The sequence below is a fragment of the Podarcis tiliguerta genome (assembly GCF_965153285.1).
Source record: "Podarcis tiliguerta genome assembly, chromosome: 12".
Lineage (NCBI taxonomy): Eukaryota > Metazoa > Chordata > Lepidosauria > Squamata > Lacertidae > Podarcis > Podarcis tiliguerta.
The window spans coordinates 33,671,504-33,691,612 of NC_139545.1; the positions used below are offsets into that span (position 1 = coordinate 33,671,504).

Below are 20,109 nucleotides of genomic sequence, written 5' to 3' on the forward strand. Positions count from 1 at the left end.
AGGCCAAAAACATCTGGAGGGCCAAGGTTGAGGAAGCCTGACTTACCACATCATGCATACCAGGCCAGTATTACCTTTAGCACTTAGAGCACAAGAGTATGGCATTAAATGGAATAACCTAAAGCTACGATTCCAAGAGTCCATGCCGAGCAAAGTGCTTCTTTGAGTGTGCTACAACTTGTCTGAAGCTACTTGCATTGAATCAGCAAGAGAAAATGTCTACTTATTTTCAGCAGCGGTTATTTGAAAGCAGTAGCAGTTGGTGGGCAGAGCAGGGTGGGGCTGTACTGCTTACCATGTGTCCCAATGCTGGGGTCACTGCCAGTTACTGGCGGGCAGCAGGGATGCTGGCATATAGCAGGTGATGCAGCACCGTCAATCTGGAACTCCCACCACTTGCCTGCAATGCACCAACCTCCCCACTGCCTTGCTCCCTCCCCATCTCAGAAACTAGCAAGAGACCCAGGTACTGGGAAACCAGGTAAGCAGCTCCTTCCCACTCCAACCTGCAGACTGCACAAAAGGAAACCAAAGTATTTCCAGCAGGAGGGTAGAGGTTCACACATGGTCTTTGGAATCCAGCCTCAGAAACAGTAATATTTAATTGGGTGACCTTTTAGAATTTACTGAAGTATATCGATAGGAAGGTGCTTCTTTCTATCTCGCACAGTTATGCAGCTAGTATTATTATAATCTGATAGAACCGGCAATAGTTCATGATAAGCAAAGTGAAAAGATACAAGTTTCCTTACAACTGAGAAATCTGTTTCCCACTGTGCAAGGAGACTTGAACTATTGCAGAAACATTTCTGGTCATGTATATGGTGTTTTCCAACATCACCTCACCTATTTTTTTGTGAAAATTCACCTACTCCATTAAAGAAGAATGAGCAGCCATTTTTAGGCCACACACACCTGAGCAGTAAGCGTTTTTTCTTGCTTAGAACTCTTTGCTTTCTCCCTTTTGTGCTTTTCTTCTACTTCTGCTAGTAGCTGGTGAAGTTCAGCAAGTCTCTCTTCCTTCTCCTTTGCTTCCTTCTGTGCAATTTCCACCTTTGCTTTTTCTAGCTCCAGGCTGCTCTGTGCACTTGCCAGCTGGCTCTCCATTTCCAAAAGTTTGTTGGATAATGAAGATAATATAGAACCTGCACCTTCTCCAGGCGTGCTGTTTCCTTTCTCCGCTGAAATAGTTTTTATAGCTTCTAAGGCGTCTCCTGAAACCACCTGCATTTCTTGGAGAAGTTTACTTTGCTCCAGAACTGCTTTCAGCTGAGCTTGACTCACAAGGGCTGCAGCAACTTTCTGCTCAAGCGTTTCTTCCAGCTCTGTTATTTTCTGTTTAAGCACCGCTGACTCAGCCTGGGCTTGCTCTTTTAAATCCGTGAGCTGACTGCAATGTTGCTTTAGCTCTGAATCCTTTTCCTCCAAAGCCTCTTGAAGCTGCTGCAACTTTGTGCTGGAAGAATCTTTGGCATTTTCCTCCTCATAGCCAAGAGGGGTTTCATTTTTTAACATTTTAGTTTTCTTCTGACTTTCAGCTTTCAGTTGGCTTGATCCTCGTATTTCTGCCACACCACTGTCCATCTGCATGTTTCTGTGTATGCCTTCCTTTTTCTCTTGCTCTTTCTTCAGTGCATCTACTTCCTTCTCCAACTTGCTCATCTTTAATTTTGTTTCCTCAAGTTCATTCTTCACGACAGAAACCTCTACATCTTTATTTTCCACTTGTTTCACCAAAGCTTCCTTTTCTGCCAACACGACATCAAGCTGGTATTTTAAGTTATCTGCATCTTCCTGAGTCAAAGAAAAGTCCAGAGGAACTTTGTGCTCAATATTTGCCAACTCCTGCTGGAGTTTTTCAATAACGTCATTTAGCTGCTCAAGTTCCTGTTCGCTGTTTTGCTTCACACGTTCCTGATCGCTCTTTAAATATTCTATTTGGGCCTCCAGTTCCCTTATGTGCTCATTTTTGCCCTCAATCACCTAGGTGGTCAAAGAAATAAAAAATATTTAATTATCCAAAAGAGGTAGACATTTCTGGAATTGATTCCAACAACTTGCTGACATAAACAACTCCTCATATTATCAATATATGATTGATTGCATAGTGCCAATCAATCCACCTTCGCATGGAAGTTTTAAGAACCAAATGTTTCTGAGAGTTATTTAAGAATTTTGGTTTGTCCAAACATAAACTTCATAGTATTTTCCACTTAAATGTTTCAAGTTCTGGAAAATATAAAATTCACCGGGGAATATAAAATTCACTGTGTTCAAAGGGACTATATGCAGGACCAAGTTGCTTCATAGTGCTTTTTGATCAATTATGTCTGCAGATATGCAAGCAGCTTATAGAGTAATTTGTGTAACTCTAATTCAACTGATATTTTCACTGCCAGAACTATTCCTATATCTCAGCTCCTCAGCTTCATTCTAGTTACTGAACTCCCATTTGCCATTTGCAAAAAAGAACTCTCCAGTGCTGGTTATTTCGACAAAACCACCGTTATATCCCTAGTTACTAGAACTTAACATTATTTTTCACAGTCCAAACATACAACAAAAAAATGAATAAGTAAGGATCCTGATCGGTCTCCTAAGTTACAGAATCATAGGGTAATTTCCACATCTTCCTACACTGATGAAGTTGCTATATTATCTAAGTACAGTCGTACCTTGGAAGTCAAACGGAACCCGTTCCACAAGTCCGTTTGACTTCCAAAACGTATGGAAATCAAACTGCAGCTTCTGATTGGCTGCAGGAAGCTCTTGCAGCCAATCGGAAGCCGTGGAAACCCCATGGGACGTTTCGCTTCCAAAAATAGTTCACAAACCAGAACAGTCACTTCCGGGTTTGTGGCATTCGGGAGCCAAAAGGTTCAAAAACAAAGCTGTTCGAAAACCAAGGTACGACTATATATGGTTGGAAAAAAGAGAAACTCATACAATCAACACCTCATATCTTTTTTCTTTGTTTTTAAAGGTGGGATACATTTAACAACGTAAGAAGAGCCATGTTGGGTTAGGTCAAAAGCCCACCTAGTCCAGCATCCTGTTCTCTCAGTGGCCAACCAGATGCCTATGGGAAGCCCATAGCACTATCTCCACTTGTGATTCCTGACATGCATTCAGATGCATACTGCCTCTAATAGTGAGAGAGAACATAGCCACTGTGGCTAGTAGCCATTTGGCTGAGAGAAAAAAGAACCGGTGACTATTCAAAAGCTGTGAAATCATGACTTTACAAAACAGTGGCAACTATACAGATGTAAGAGATTTTGTAAGGGGGCGGGGAAGGACACTATGAAGTAGCAGAAGAAATAAAAATAATAAAGCATATTATTTCACTGGTGTATTATTATGAGGAAGGCAAAATGATCCAAGAGATAAGTTGCCAACCATACAAGGAATGTTCCAGAATTTTATCTAAAAGAAATCTGTTTAGAAAGAGGGAAAGGTGTAAAGACCAAGTAAGAAGATTCAAATTATTCAGACAAATAATTTAGAGGAAGATAGAAGTAGCTACATGGGGAAGGTGTGCTTTAGAAACCTCAGGAAGAGTTTCAATGCTAGGAATTCAAAGGTAGAAACAGAAAGAGAAGTATAAATAGAATGGATTCAAAAGACCAATGTAGAATAGCTGAAATATTGGCTTTGAATAGATGACAGTGATTGATTTATAACAACTTCAAGAATAGAGTTTTGGATGGACTTTGGCCTCACCTAGTAAAACTCTTTCTTTTTGCTTTCTCAGCAAAAGGATGCAGAAAGCATTTATTAGCCACCACAAAAAAAAACTAGATGGAACCAGAAAACTCAGAAGCTCTAGATATTTTATATCTTAATGATACAAGATAAAGTCACAGGATTTATGGGAAGCACTACAAATAATTGTCTTCCTCTTTCCAAAAGATATAGTAATTCCTGAAAAGACATATAAATAAAGCTAGTGAATTCTCTCTATTGCTAATGCAAAGGAGGCTGTGTGGAGGACTTGCTACATAACATATCTAAATGAGTAGCAGCAGTAGTGATTTTAGGCATATAGTCATGAAAGGAACAGAAATATGGGATCCTGAAATTGAAAGGAGGAGCGGAGGGAAGATCCAGAACAAGTTTCTCTTTTGAAAACCTGAAAATAGCAGGAATACTATTATAACTTGGAACAGAGAAATATTATGACTCACTATATTTTGCTTTTCGAAGCACTTTGTTTCACAGTAACTGGTATCAGCACTCTGAAAACTATTAAAAACTGGTCTGCCTTTTGTGCTTTGCTGTAAAATATACACTGACACTCTATCCTAAGTTTGCAAGAAGAATTCAGCAACTTTCTAGAATCACAATTTCAGTTATAAAACGTATTTTTTCTGCAAACCTCTGGCAGAAGTTAGGCAAAATCCAGCAGATGGCATTAGAGTACAACCCATTGTATAAATACTTGTACTGGAGATGATACATTTCATTAGCATCCTGATAATCACTACTCAGATTATGTATGTTTATATTGCTCCAGTTATCCTACAGAGGAATTGTGACTAAAATTGCACAATTATCTACCACTACACAGAAATTAAGATTTCAATAAATATATCAAGAGAAAGCAGAATCCATGAGAACTGTATTTTGAAAATCAGGACATGGATTTCTAAATGCAGTGTGGCCTAACCCACGTTCTAACATCTTAAACTGTTTGGTTTGTACGGAAGTCTTGATTTTACATCTCACAATGAAAAGAGAGGTTCCCACAAAAGATTCCCAAAACCATGTACTTTGTTATCTGTTGTAATTTCAAGTTGCTGTTGCAGTTTTGAAATTTGTTCATGAAGTTCATTTATTTCCTGTTCCTTTTCCTGTATGATCTGCACAAATTTTCCAGCAATTGCATGATGACCCTTTATAGAAGTATCTTCAGGTTTCTGGATAGCTAGTCCCATTTTTTCCATATCCTCCTACAGACAAAAAAACAGTGGCAAATAATGTAACTTGTGTTTCTCTCATTCTTTTCCATTTACAAGATGAATATACAGATATATATTAATATATTCTTTTTAAAAAAGAAGAAACCAGGATGTTATGCATTAAAAGTTTTAAAAACTCATGATTTGCAGATGTGTTCATTCAAGAGAAGAAGATGGGTGGGAAATACCGGATTTCCTTTCCAGATAATTACCTTGAAAAATTTATTCTCTTGTTCAAGTTCTTGTTGTCTTGTAGTGGACTCTTTGTGCTGGATTTCTAATTGCATGTGCAACTGTTGTACTTCTTCGTTTTTGTTTTCTAGTTCCTCGCGAAACTGCTCTAATTGTTCTTCAAGATTTATGATCTATATACCCAAGGTAAGTGTCAAAGGGATAATGTCTTTTAAACAAGCAAAAACCATAAAAATAAAAAAACTGTTCTGCAATCTTACGACCATACTTATTTTCAGAAACAAATGTTTGTATTTAATTTCTAGTTCTAAAGTCTTTTAAAAAAATACTCAATTTTACAATGAACGTGGAGAATTATGGATGGATACTAGCTCATTTCTTCTATTCCCCCATTCTCAATATAGCACTAGATATACAATGGCTACACACATCCTGAAGATTATTCCAGAGATGTTGTTCCTTCAGGAAGGTGACAAAGGACCTACAAGAGCTGGTGGGGCTATTTGTCTGTGGCTGAGGGCACAGTGATTCAGCACCCTGAGATTTTAAATGGTCACCCACAATTATATCAGGATGGTGCATTGCACTTTGTGGCTAGAGAACACTGCAGAGCGGCACAATAGTAATACTAAACACCCATCAAGTCTGGTGGTGAAGCTGTATAACCTGTAGATGACTCAGGTTTTTTAAGAGGCAACTGTGATCTCCTAGGCTAAAAGTATCCAAACTGACCAGGTGGCTGGGTATGGGGAGACCACAAGTTGTGTCACAGGGTCTGGAAAAGGGCATGTGCTGGCCTCTTCTAGACATCATTCCCCTCCACAATGAGCTAAGCAACATTTGAGCTGGCTTATATCTAAGCAGCAGCAGCAGCAGCCATACCATGGCCCTGCCTTTGCCTTGGGGCTCCCAAGCTATGTGGTCGCATATACATTTGCCATGAATGTGGTATGTGGCTCTCTTTGCTCCTCCTACCTCCACTCAGGGGGGACAGTTTCATTTAGGCCACATGTCTGGCCCGCAGAAGAAAGCCAGGCTCATACAATGGAGCCATGTGACTATTCTGACCCTCTGCACACTCTGCATCCTGTGAAGTTGGACTGAAATGACTTATATGAAGTATTAACTTATCTGCATAATTGAAAGGGATACTCTACCTCTTTTTCTTTCCTGTCTACAGCTTCTTGCTCAGCCTGTAACTGTGCTTCAAGGGGCAATTCTCCCCTTATTGTTGTAGAGCCAAACTGCTTCCTTTCCTCCACCTTTAAAGTAAGGATATTAGCTATCACATCTCTTTAATTCACAATTAAATAACTGAATGTTCTTGTTGATAATAAATATATAAAAACATTGTCCACAAAAAAATACCTTTTGCAAACTGTCTGCACTGATCATTAAAGCTTGTTCCAGTTCTCTGATTCTGCACTCTAATTTCTCAATTTCTTCATTCCGTTCTTGCACATCTCTCTGAAGTTGCTCCTTAGAGAGCAAAAGCTCACTGCATTTATCTGTTTTTTCTTTGAGGTGATTTGTTAACTGCTCAACCTGGTGACAATAGGCAGGAACGATATTTCAAACCTCTTGAAATATTAAGGATGAAGAACTCTTTTGATGAAGGCTCCAGAAGATGTATGCTAATGTAGGTCATAAGTTCAAACACAAATTTACTATAACGTTAACCGAGTTAAATTGCGTAGGAGAAAAAGAGGCAGGAAGTAAGAAGAAAGCTTTCAGTCTCTGAAGTATTTAGGTACAAGGAGCTACTTACTAACCAGAAGCCAAGAGAATAAAGGCAAGTAAGATGGAAGACTCAAGAGAAAGCACATTGAGAGGAAAGAGAGGATGTTGGCCGCCACGCATACTGAAATGGAATGTTCACTTATGAGGCAGCCAGAAAGACCTCATTGAGAAAGAAGTAGTAATTGGCCAAAGAAAGATAGCAAGTGAAAACCAATTAACAAAACACTCCCCAGTGGGTGGACAGCTACCAGTTCAAACTGTATGTACAACAGACAGAAATTACACAGAAGCTCAAGCCTGCCAAATTAAAAAGGATGTTGTTTCACAAACACAAATTAAAGAAAACCCAAGAGTGAGTTGTTGAACTCTTAAAAGATTTATTTCAACTTTCACAGGTGGAGTATTTCATCTGATGAATGAAGGGTTATCTGCAACTTCTTCCAGATTAGAGACTGATGTATGGACAAACATATAGACAGACACAGGCAGGCTGGCAGGCAGACAGAGTTGCAGGGAGGAAAGAACACTAGAGTGCAAAACCACGATTACTTCCTGATATGATATCGTTGCTGTGATTATTTTACACGAATTTGAGATTTGCACAGAAACATCGTAGAACCACCTTTGCCAAGATACTGCTATAAAGTCCCATTGCTGGGGACTATAGTGCAGCTATAGTGCAAAACATCTGGCAAGCACCAGGATGTTTGTGCTGCAGTTGTACCCATAGACCTTTGGGTCCACGGTTTGCACTTCCCCCACTTTATCAGTCTCTCTGTGGTGTTAGCTGACAAAGTGGGCTCTAGTTCACAAAAGCTTATGCTTCAATAAAAGTCTTTAAACATGCTTCAAAATATTTTGTTTTTATTGAAACAGGTGAACACGCTTCACCCCTGGAATGTGTCACAAATTAAAACTATGTCAGCTATGTCTGCCACATGGAAAAAACACTGCCCTAATTCAAGAAAGAAAGATAAACAACCACAAAAGATGCATATCTTTCTGTATTAATGATAAAAAGCAAATTTACAAAATTCTAAGTTTTCCCTTTCATTATCCCTGTTCAGTAAATACAAATCATCTATTCAATCTTCCCAGCGAATCCCACAGAGCCTCTGCTCCAACCTACTTTGCATACGGCCTTTGGAACTCACTTTGATTTTGTCAAGTGTGTTGACTGACTGCATTGGGACTACCATTAGGAAATAAATGAACTAAAAACCACACCTGAAAAAAAACTGTGGTTTTGGCTATTAATTCTACAAATAAGTGGTTATAATAATGTGTAGCCCAATTGCATGCAACAGACCTTATTTGTTCAAAGTAAATATGTGAAGGATTGCAGCCTTTAGCTTAATTCAAATCTTATTTTTCTGGTTTGTTAACTGACATTAAGACAGAATTCCCCAGTTTGACTATAACAAAGTACTCTGGCTTACTGCGAGACCAGATCTTTGTGCCAAAGCTGGCATGCAATTGGGAAGTAGAAAGGGTGACAGAGGAATATGCAGCCATGACACTTGCCCATGGTCATAAACAAAGGATTATGAAACCTTGGACAGTTGTCCAAACAGAGGGCTATATTTTTGTACATTTTCAACATTTCAGTTTATGTATTTATGGTAAAACAAAGCAACAAACCTGTATCTTACCTCTCTGTTTTGGTGTTCATTGACTGGCTGAAACCTCTGGGGAATCTTAAGCTGCTGCTCCAGTTTCACAATCTCTTGCTGGAAAACATCTCTCTCATGCTCCCTATCAATCGCCTGTTCCTGAAAATGTAACCATTATATTTCTTATGGCAAACACGTTCAAATGAACTTCAAAATTAACTCATGGTATCTTGTTTTCAATTTTACTTAAAACTAAACAAGATTTCCAAAATGAATGTAATGATACCACAGTGCTTCTACTTTTATCAATAACACACACACACACACACACACACAATTAAAACATCTGTTACCAGTAAATAGCAGAAGCCCACAGAAAATCAGCTTTATAGTTGGAACATAACCACTGATGTTTTATCAAAGTACTGTAGTCAGATGGCTTATCTTCTTTATGACTATGAAAATGTGACAAGCACTGGGCCCAAGAAAGCAGGTAACTATTTGGCACATGCCTTATTGTCTATATACATTTGTGGCAGGGCTGATAGCAATACATTTTTATATGCAGTATAGTGCCATTGCAGACAGCCAAGGCAGAACCTAAATATTGTAGATGCTTGACAAAGCACTAGCAATTCTTTTTCTGGCACAGAGCTTAATGTGCTTGCTTGTACTTTAGGCTACTCTTTAGATATCAACTCAAATGGGCCACCTTAATAAATACACAAACGCTTGGGGCCATCTCTAGAATACAGTCATACCTAATGTTATGGACGCTTCAGGTTACGTGGTTTTGGGTTACGGACCGTGGGAAACCCGGAAGTACCAGAACGCTTCAGGATGCGAACACTGCAGGTTGCGGGCGTGCCTCCGTCACAGATTACGTCCGCAACCCAAGGTTCCACTGTACTATGACTAATGATTCTCTATTACTCATCATGTCTGGAAAAATACATCTCTAAAATATAACCATCTTATCTCACACATTGTTTCATAAGATGTCAGGGTGTGGCTATATGCTTTCCTAAAGTATTTTTCAAGGTCCGAAATAATTTTTTTTTTTATTATCAAGTCTGCATTTAACAAATTTTAAATTCTGAAATTGTGATCAACATTGTTCTTCATTCCTTTTAAGAACACCTATATTTTTAATGTGCATTTTTTAAAAAAAAGTAATCTGCATCAAAATGTAAAAACGCACAGAAAGCTTTTTTAATGTGCAGTATTAACTAAATTAGAGTATGGCCTTTTTTTCTCTCTCCCACTTTAAAAAAATTCTGTCATATGTGGCTAGCAGGATTTGCAACCCATCTCTTACTTACATCTAGAAATTTTTTTGTTTTCTCAAGCTGTTTCTCCAGAGCTTGGTTTTGTTGCCTTAGATCCATCAGTTCTGCATTTTTTTCATGCTCCAGTTCCAAATATCGGCTGACCTGCTCCTCTATATCAGTTTCCAGTGCCTTCACCTGCTTTTGAAGGTAGTCATATTCTTTTTCTGCTTGCCGCTGCACCTCTATTTTTTCCTTCATGAGCTTTTCTGTTTCCGCCAGCAACTCTGTTTTATAAAGGCATCAGTTGTTGTTTCGGATAGGAATAGTTAACTCAGCCTATCAGAACAAATTCACTCCCAAAACAATGTATTCATGCTATAGTATAATAAAGGATGGAAATAGGTTTGGGTTTTACCAGAATTATGTGGTATCTCTCAATAAAAAGAGGGAGGTATGGAAGGAAGATATCACAAAAAAGTCATACAAAACCCCAGAATGAAAGCTGAAACACTCTCAGTTTACTTTAGGACACACCAATTTTAAGGATTAATCATGTACATGGGTCACCGTAACAAATCATAACTGCACATATTTCATTCAGTACTGGGGGAAATGTATGATGGCATTAAAACCCAACTGTCTTCTCATCCAGTAGGACTGATCCAAGTTAACAAAAAAAATGGTCCATGAAATGGCACATACAACGTTTAAATGTGAAAACACTATAGACCTTCACCTGGTGAGTTATAGAAAGGACAGCGAAGGAAATTTCTTACCTGCAACGGAGATTTTCTGTCATCGGTGTTGTGTTTAAACACCTTACTTCCCCCATCCCCTGCCCTTCATTTTTAAAAAAATGCTTTTCACGATGTGGGGAAATGCTAGCATATTTACGGCCTACAGTGGCCTACTGGAACAGATTGCCTTCCAATGCCACTCCAGTCACATTGGATGTTGGAAGCCTTATTGGACTATCTGGTGACACTGATGCTTTCTGTGTCGGCAACACTCCTTCTGGGATTTGGGCTACATTAACGTGAACAGGAGGCGCATTGTGATCTCTTCCCAGCAGAGCTAAGGCTTCCAATACACAGAGGGGACATGCTTAGTCAACTCCCACTGAATTGGGCTCATCATGCACACATTTCCTAATATTTTGTATAGCCAAAAATAATATCAGGATAAACGCTTTATAATGTGATTCACCAGTATAACAGATACAGATACTGCAATCACAAAATGCTTGTTGATTTTTTAAATGAGGAATACTGCAGAGTAATGGATTTATGGATAAGGATCTTTTATCATATAAATGAAAGAAAAAGGGGAAAAAAGTCACCAGATAGTGGCCATTTTGCATTACACAATACAGAATATTTGGGGACCATCATCTTACATCATGCTTGCTTGCTTAAACATCGTATGTCAATACAGAAGTCATATTTGGCAAAAGTATTATCAACCAATGTATTTGCAGTTTTAAAAGCAAAGTATTACTACTACCTGTGCTCGCAAACTAATCGACTAAGATGATGGTTATTAAATGAATCTGCTTCACTTTACTAATGTATCGCACTTAGAAATTGTGAGCAACTGTTAAAAAGAAAGTTGTGAGTATGAAACACAGTATCAAAGCTGCAGCCCAGTAAAAGTTAATGTCAGTAAGCTGAAAGCCCAAAGAGAGACCATGATTAGCAAGTGTCAGTAGCTGTTAAATCTGCCACCCAATGAAAGATTGGCCATGCAATATACAAACACACCTGCTTGGGAAGCTGCATCGACTGCAGCATCTACTAGGCCTAGGAGAACAGAAAAAAAAAACAAGAAGCAAAGTAATTCACATGCCATCTATAGCTTTCTTAAGGTGTAATACTGTATAAGAAAAATGAAGTTGAAGACAGAATGCTGAGTTCAGTGAAAATGCCTGATGATGCAAGAAATGTGTCATTAATCTGTTAAGTACAATAGTTAAATGTTTTCCTACTATTTTAATGTGGAATATCCATTTATTTTTCTACAAAGTTTCGTGAACACACTATAGATGTTCCACTGAAAAGCTCAGGTAATATACCTGCTATTAAATGTACTGATTACTAGATTATTGCAATGTCCTAATCTTAATAGTTTTACATGATACGTTTATTCAAACGTAATTAACTCACAACTACCTCTTTTGATCATTATTGCTTCTTCGGATTTTTTTTTTAAAATCTAAAACTTCACATGCTCCTTATAGAATAGAGATGATATTCTTAAGTGAACACCTTTAGCATGTCAATGTACTCTTTACAATAAACACTGTTCCAATAAGATGTCTCTTACTGGGGGAAAAGAGGATTAAAACATTAATTTGCTTTATGAAGGCAAATATTAGTGGAACAAACACTTAAGCACATTAAACAAGCTTTGTGTCTTCTTTTTAGAAGCTATCCAGCAAAAAGGTAGGCACAACAGAATACAAAATTTAAAAAATTAGGGGTTTTGCTTCCTGAGCAGTTTCTTTGTGGGGGAAAAGAGACAGTATGAGTATTTTTATATAAAAATCAACTTATACACAATCTTCCTACTCATCAATTTCTAGCAATCATCTAGTGAATTGGAAAACTCTTCAATATCTATACGTATTTCTCCAGTTACATTTAAATATTCTATTTTTTGGACAAATGCATTAAGGCTCATAAACATTGTGGTGTTATAGTTACAGTGTTGGGTTTAGGTAAAGGAAAGCCCATCTCAGCTCACTAGGTGGCCTTGGGTAAATAGAATAATTTAGGCTACCCTATTTCACAGAATTTAAAAGGTAAAACGTTGTTCTGAGTATCTTGAAGGAAGAGGCAGCTGAAAACATAACTAATATATTTTAGCTGAAACAACATTCTGATTGGGTTGGACTAGATTACCCTTGGGGTTCTTTGCAACTCTACACTTATATGATTCCATGATTGCATCCTTATGTATGTTAGTGGGCCTAACCATAAACCCATGTGTTTTCACCTGGGGAAGATTCAATTCAGCTTCCCTATCTGATTGTAAATGCCTTCATCCTTTTGGAAATGTTACTAAGAAAAGGTACATGAATCCTTTGGGGTGAGGAGTTGGGTTGTTAAAGAGACCGAAAGCTGATATTGCGATAATAAGAGTTTGGATTGTTCTCTCAGTGGGAACGTGGCATCTATTGATATATGTGTGTGTGTTTCAAGATGGATTTAGACCCACCAATACTATTTTTAAAAAAAATATTTCTACAGGCATCTTAGCATGGTGCCCTTGTTCTCTGCTTAAGGCAAACTGGTGAATTTTTCATGTTTCTCAAAACCTTTTGCGAAGAAGGTAAGGTACTGTTGCACAGAAGTCAGCTGACCTGATAGGAAGACATACCCTCCCAACCAGTTTTACAAAAGTGAAAAATCTACTAAATAGTAACTGGTAAAACCAGAGAAGATCTTTGGAAGGCTGAGGGGAATACATACGTTGTTCTGCTGGTCCTGCATCAGCTTTCATAGCATCCTTTTGTCTGAAGAGTAACTCCTTCTCTTCTTGAAGCTGCTGTCTCTCAGCCTCTAGTTCCTGTAATTTGTTACCTGTACAGAGTAGCTCTTGCTCAAGATGGTCTATTGCATCTGTTTTTTCCTGGATTTGCTCTTCCAGAAGTGATTTTTCATCTGCATAGCCATCAATAAGATCTTTAGGAACAAGAAAAATACTGAAATTAACCACAGTGATTTCCAAGCATATATTTCAAAGAAAAGAAAAGTTTTAGAAAACATGTTGACAACTCTGACCAGAATGTCAACAGCTGTTGAAATAAGTGGAAGAGCTTTATCCTATGTGATTGAACCTAGAATATTTTTTGCCTTCAATTTCAGTTTCACATTCCCAAAGTGCCATATATTTAATTAAATTTGTGAGACAGCTTCTTTATGGGATGGCAACATGACTGTATGTCTGCATGCATGTCTGAGTGAAATGTATGCATGTGTGTATTTGACTGTCATGTTCACACATTCATAGGTGATGATGGGATTCAACACACCATCCGAACAGGCCTAAAGATCTTAAATTCAATAAATTCCAAAGAACCCTACTATGTTAGTGGGCATAACTACATACTAATAAAAGTTGCTTCAAGGTGTTCATTTATCTGTAAAGTGTTTGGGGGTGATGAATTTTTTCTAATAATTTTTTCCTGAAATTATGTATTAAAACTTCATAGACATAAAAATAGGTAGGTCTTAAAATGGTATGAATTCTACTAACCCACTTGTTAACTGTTCATATTTTTTTTTAAAATACATGTTTAATTTTCCAGCTGTTTTAACAGAATTAAAAAAAAATAGTAAATGCCTTTAATTATTTCAGAGGTTTTGCATATTGTATACAACAAAATGGGCTTTGTCTCAAACACCTTACAATGCCTGTTGAAAACACAATGGCTGCATTCACACAAGAATGCACAGATAGCTCCCACTTCACATCCTCCCCTGGCGGGAGCAACAAATCACAATTCCTGGCTTAGCGTTTCACTGAACAGCGGTCACTGTTCCGCTCCAAACTACCATGTGAGGGCAAGGTTTCTTTAGTATAACGTGTGACTCGGGCCCGTGTAGTTATGATAAATGCAATGTTCTCAAAAGGGACAATAATTAACAATATGCTTATACTGAATCTATTATTATTCTTAGGAAAATATAATTAACCAGAAGTTAGTCACCTGCCACAGTTTAATGCATCACTACTGCAAATTAGGCCAACGTGGGGTGTTTTTAACCACTGAATTTACCCCAGCATAAGATTTGTTGATTTATGAGCTCCCAGATTAGATGCATCAATAAAAAGGTACTTCAACAAGTCTTCACATGTTAAGTTGGTTGTTTCATAGTTGAACAAACCTGAATTATGAGACTACAACGCCAGCAGTCCCTTAAAATGATAACGTGAAGATTTATGGACATGTAGATAATGTACCAACACCAAAACCTAACTCAGATGAAAGCCCATTTAGTATGTTATGCATAAAAAAGCATGTTTGGCAAGCCTTGGTATTTTGAGGGAACACAAACCTAAGGAACTTTATTGCCTCTTCACCAACACAAGAGCTAAACATTCCAAGTACTTTGCAGCATTATTTGCCCTTTCCCACACTTTAGTCCCACTGAATTTTCTACTGTCCTGAGTTAGATTTCTTGCAAACATGAGAGAATTTGAATTCCTGTACTTGATTAGGATTCAAAGGAATACTTTAGTTATGTCCAAGGAGCTATACTAGTCTGGTGGATATTTTCCTTTTAAAAAGCTGATCCCCAACTTAAATCAACCATTGCTTCTCTCTCTCTCTCTCTCTCTCTCTCTCTCTCTCTCTCTCATTTTACAACAGATATGCTTTTTGATGGTAGTGGTGGGGTGGGAGTGTTGATGCTAGGTACATGAAACAAGTTGGGCCCGTCTTTGAATCCCAATCTTTTTATTTACTTTCTGAAAGCCTATAAACTTGCTCTTTAAGTAACAGTGGCACCAGGATCTACCAGCCCATGTCAGCCAAACTGATATACCAATGTATAGCTTATGCATCTGGTTACTTGTCCTAGGATGATATTACCATATTAAAAGCAAAATGGGCACGTCATAGGACATGTGGTGAAATGGGTGTTTTTTTATTAACAAAACCATTCAATACTATTCAACATAACTCAGGTGGTCAGAAAGGCCCAACAGAGACTTAGTTGGTCAGAAAGGCCCAACAGAGACTCCATTTCCTTAGGGTCTTGCGAAAGAATAATGTTAAACAACAGCTGATCAACTCCTTTTACTGGTCCACAATAGAAAGTGTCCTTTCATATTGTATCACAGTGTAGTATGCTGGCCTGACAACCGTGGACAGAAAGTCTCTACAGAGGGTGGTGAATACAACACATGATATCATGGGCTGTCCCTTGAGTCCGCTAGATGACATCGCAAGGGATCGTTGCCTTAGGAGAACAAGAAAAATTATCAGGGATGACTCACACCCCGGCCATCACCTCTTTAATCTTCTACCCTCGGGCAGGAGATATAGATGTATAAACAGCCATACCAACTGGCTAAAAAATAGCTTCTATCCGTGGGCTGTTTGGCTGTTGAACAGAAAATAACATAGTGAAATTGACTTGCGAAGTGGTGTGTTGTTCGATAAGAGATTGAGTATTTGAGGGGGGGGGAGCTCAATTAATTTTATTGTACACTGGTTGTACAATGACAATAAAGGTATTATTATTATTACTATGTGAAGCAGGATTGTGTACATGTGCACATACTTTAGAGCTGTAGACACTACTTAACATGTAAAGAGGGTTTTAAATCTTTATGACAGGACAGAAGGCCATAATTTGGACAATTTTTTGTATGAGTGCACATTCATCATTGGAATTCTACCAAACGAGAAAGTTTGCAGTAACTTAAATCTGCCTTTTTTTGAAAATCAAGGTGACTAAACCAGAATTTAAAGGAGTTGGCTGCTGTAATGTCAGAGATTGTAAATACTGCTCCCAAGAAGCAGTCATGAATCAGATCTTTTTTTAAAAAAAATATGGCACTCAATTTCATGAGAACTGCCCAAGGGCACATTAGTAAATCACAAACCCTCATTAGAAAGTAGTGTTTATCTTAAGGAAAAATGCAGTTCCACAGATTTCTTTTGACAAATTTTGCAAGCTTGATGAATACTGTTGTTTGCTTTGTTGTTTATAAATAGTCTGAAGTAAAGTTATTTCTAGCACCATCCTATCAACATTTACTCAGAAGCAAGTCCTACTGAGTTCAATTAATCTTATTTTCTAGTAAATATGTTTAGGACTGCAGCTTTAACACACACTTTGTTTGGTTTTTTGTGCTGCTGAAAGCAGCCAATAAGCAACACAAGAATACTTTTAAAGAACAATTCTAAACATCAATTTTTTTAAGAAGCAAAGCACAATTATCCAAAAATTAAAATAATTTCTTTGGCTTTTAGTACAATGTAAGTAATCTATTTTTGTATCAGTCAGAATTTATTTATTAAATGCCAATGTACAGCCTATTAAAGGACAGGTTCATATGATGATTTCTGTGAATGGTTCAGTGCTGCCAAATTCTGGCTCTTTGATTTATCAACTAAATCATTGACCCATGACTCAAACACCTGTTGATTAATTCAAAGGCTCATTTAAAATCTAAGATCATATGCATTTCAAAGGAGAGCTGGCTGAAAAGTTGAAGTGCTGTAAAACAGAGGCCATCCACCAGCTATAACGTGACTTTCCTTGTATTTAATTTTTTTATAATTAGTTAACAAAAAAGTTGCTTAAGTTGAGCCCTAGTTTTTGAATCTTGCCTTTATGCCTTGCTCAGTAAACAGAACTTTTCACAGATAATCTGTGTCTTACCCTGCACTAATGTCTATTGAAAGAACGAGTACAATGGTGATAGGTTTCTATGGCAACGGACATCCTGTTATACAGGTTTAACAGATTCCGAATCATACACAAAATGTGATATTATGAGTAAAGAGCTCATTACTCCTACTGGTGGCATGCAAATTGAGAATATTCACAATGATGAAAGCGTCGTCTATAAAATACGCCAGAGTTGAACCAACCATGAAAACCCTCATTTTGCAATTTTCTCATCAATAAATGCTCGAGACACTGCTGCTGTCCATTACAGAACAAATGAATGATAATGATGGTCTTAGGATATAACCTTTAATGTAGTTTAACTTGAAGCACAGGTTGAAAAGAAAGAGGTTAGATTATACATTGCAGAAGATTCTGAAATTCCTCTCCCCCTTATTTTCCCCTAACCTTTGCACAAGATACTCATTTTTTATTTTATTCTTCATTTCTGCTCTCTGTCTGTCTGTTTCGCTTTGTGGCTGCTTTCCTTTCTCTCAGAGAGGTATGAATTAATTTTGTTTTCTATTTGCTTGCACCTTCCTTTTCTCTATTGCTGAAAAAGAAGGATAATTTATCCATAACTACCTGAAAATTTGACATGGATTCAAGAGATCACTAAATGAGTTGCTCTACGATTCTGGCATTTTTTGGGTGAAGAATGCAAATACTGCAAACACTGACAGAACGAAGAGAAAGGATTTGCTATGCCTTAAACATTTAAAGCCTTATACAGCAGATGAATCATTACTTACTCTCTGCTTTGCTAAGCTCCAAAGCCAACTGCTCTCTAGCTTTAACCTCTCCATCAAGTCGCTCTTGCAATTCCTCCTGGCATCTGAGCAATTCAGTGGCTTCTTGTTCCTGTTTAAAGGACTCTCGGATCAATTCTGTCTGTGTAACTTTAGCATGTTCAAGCTGTGTGATAAGAGAATGAAAAAGGTTAAAGTGTGATGGTTTAAACAAATAACTGTTTACCCAGGTCTTATACTGGAAACTTGAAATTGTTGTGGAACGATAAATAATCTGGAAAGGATCGGGCCCTTTCATTCATTTCTACAGACTTCTAAATTAGAGGTTTATTGGCCTTACACAATATGGTCAGTAAGATAAGTAAATACCTGCACACCGCAGTATAATGAATCAGTGTCACATGACCATATCCGTGTCCAAGTGCCGGAACTTGACACTTCCTAGCTTACGTCAACTTATGAGAGGCTCATTTTAATGTTCATTACAAACTTTCCAGAACGTAATGGAATCCTCAGCGCATACTACACATATTATCTTTTGCTACAAATTTTATACGACAGTTCCTAATTAGGAGGGTTGAAAAGGAATGTGGAGCAATGGATTTCATGTTGCAAATAATAATTCTACTTCATAAGAAACTTTGGTGTTTTCCACCATGCTCAATTAATACAACAAGACATATTACAGGGTAATATTTACTGTGCAACTCCCTCAGATCAAAGGTCGGAGAACCACAATGAAGCAGAAACAATGAACCTATAGGCAAGGTTCATTAGGTTCTAAAGCTCTTAAACACATATGAATTAGTACTTGAAGGGAGATGTTGTTTCCCATTGTATATTTTCCATCCATTGTTTAATTTGTGGAAATGTCACCTACTTAACTGACATAATTTTAAAAAACAAACATTGAAAAAGTTCATTTGCCCCCCCCCAAAGCAATTCATCTCAAAAACCAATAGCTCTGAGTCAAAAATCCTGCCTGTCTCTTTTGAATAAATCTTTGAGAAATGATGAAGAACCACCTGCTGTAATTATCAGACCAGAATCACAGTAGAGACTTGGGGGAAACAATATTTTTCAAGCCATGTGCTTAAGGTAAGTAAGGATATAGCATGACTTTACTTAGAATTTGTAAAAAAATAAAATTCTTAGCTCAGTTTAACATGTGAAAAAGTTCAGAGTCTAGCTGTTAAGGGCAGGTAAGGCTGCTGACATTTCACGTGCTACTCAAATTACAAAATGACAAAACACATATTTGTTTAACTGCAGGGAAGGAAAGAACCCACACCCATGTTTTTATACGTATGGTGAATGTGTTCACATATTATGTGTCTTGTAATACTATATTCCTCATAGAGCATGGCTTTATCAGGGAAAAAAAGCTCTTCTATTTTTATCAACTGTTTTAGCGTTAACAAAGCTAAGGTGGTTGTTGCTGGTTAACAATGAAGACATGGGCCAGCAAGCAAAATGTCAAGCAACCCATGCAAACAGAGTTCTAATGCTAAAGCTTCCTGCAGCACTATATACTTGGGGTTAATTTTTTTCTCACCCAGCAATGTGGCTTCGCTGTGTGGAAGGGCTCTCAAAATCCAAATAACTGCTGTCTGGGTGATGACAGCTGCACTCATGGAGAACTTCTAGTTTCCTCCACCACCATCCCAGGCAAGGGGAGAAATGTTATTTAGGTATTCCAGCCCCATCACTAAATCTAAAGGCAGCAAAACTATACCAATATATAGAAAGAGACAGAAGTACACCTCACAGTACAGGTCTCAAGTCACCTAAGTCTGCGTACATATCATACATTTAAAGCACAGGAGTCCCCCCCCCCCCCAAATCCTGGAAACTGTAGTTGATTTGGGGGGGCGGGGAGACACGTGCTTGAAATGTGCTTCAAATGCATAGTATGCACAAAGCCTCAGTCAGCACATTGTGCCAAAACACAAAATAATATTCCTAAAGGTTATTTAAATTGTACTAAAGATTTCTCTATGCTTTGATTACATGGCAGATAACTATACTTAGCATTATCGAAAATTCGCAGGTGCATTTTACAGAATATACTATTGCATCTTAGTTTAAGTATGCATTTGATATATCTTATTAGAAAGGGACATTAGTATTTCCATTACTTTCTGTTTCTCCACTCTACACTGAAGCATGGCCAAATT

General features: G+C 37.8%; 1 protein-coding gene across 39 annotated transcripts in view; it reads right to left on the reverse strand.

The window, feature by feature from the left end:
• Positions 1-20,109, reverse strand: part of AKAP9 (A-kinase anchoring protein 9) — a 103,769-nt gene that overhangs the window by 20,643 nt on the left and 63,017 nt on the right. For 22 of the 39 annotated variants that reach the window (XM_083405572.1, XM_083405601.1, XM_083405568.1 and 19 more), the window contains 10 exons: positions 17,936-18,098; positions 13,248-13,460; positions 11,538-11,576; positions 9,829-10,061; positions 8,546-8,665; positions 6,522-6,698; positions 6,311-6,415; positions 5,174-5,326; positions 4,773-4,952; positions 916-1,983 (listed from right to left, as the gene is read on the reverse strand). In XM_083405572.1, coding sequence (XP_083261698.1) covers positions 916-1,983; positions 4,773-4,952; positions 5,174-5,326; positions 6,311-6,415; positions 6,522-6,698; positions 8,546-8,665; positions 9,829-10,061; positions 11,538-11,576; positions 13,248-13,460; positions 17,936-18,098 — 2,451 coding nt within the window. The remainder of the gene's footprint in view (positions 1-915; positions 1,984-4,772; positions 4,953-5,173; positions 5,327-6,310; positions 6,416-6,521; positions 6,699-8,545; positions 8,666-9,828; positions 10,062-11,537; positions 11,577-13,247; positions 13,461-17,935; positions 18,099-20,109) is intronic. The other 17 variants (XM_083405594.1, XM_083405588.1, XM_083405596.1 and 14 more) reach the window with 5 other exon arrangements.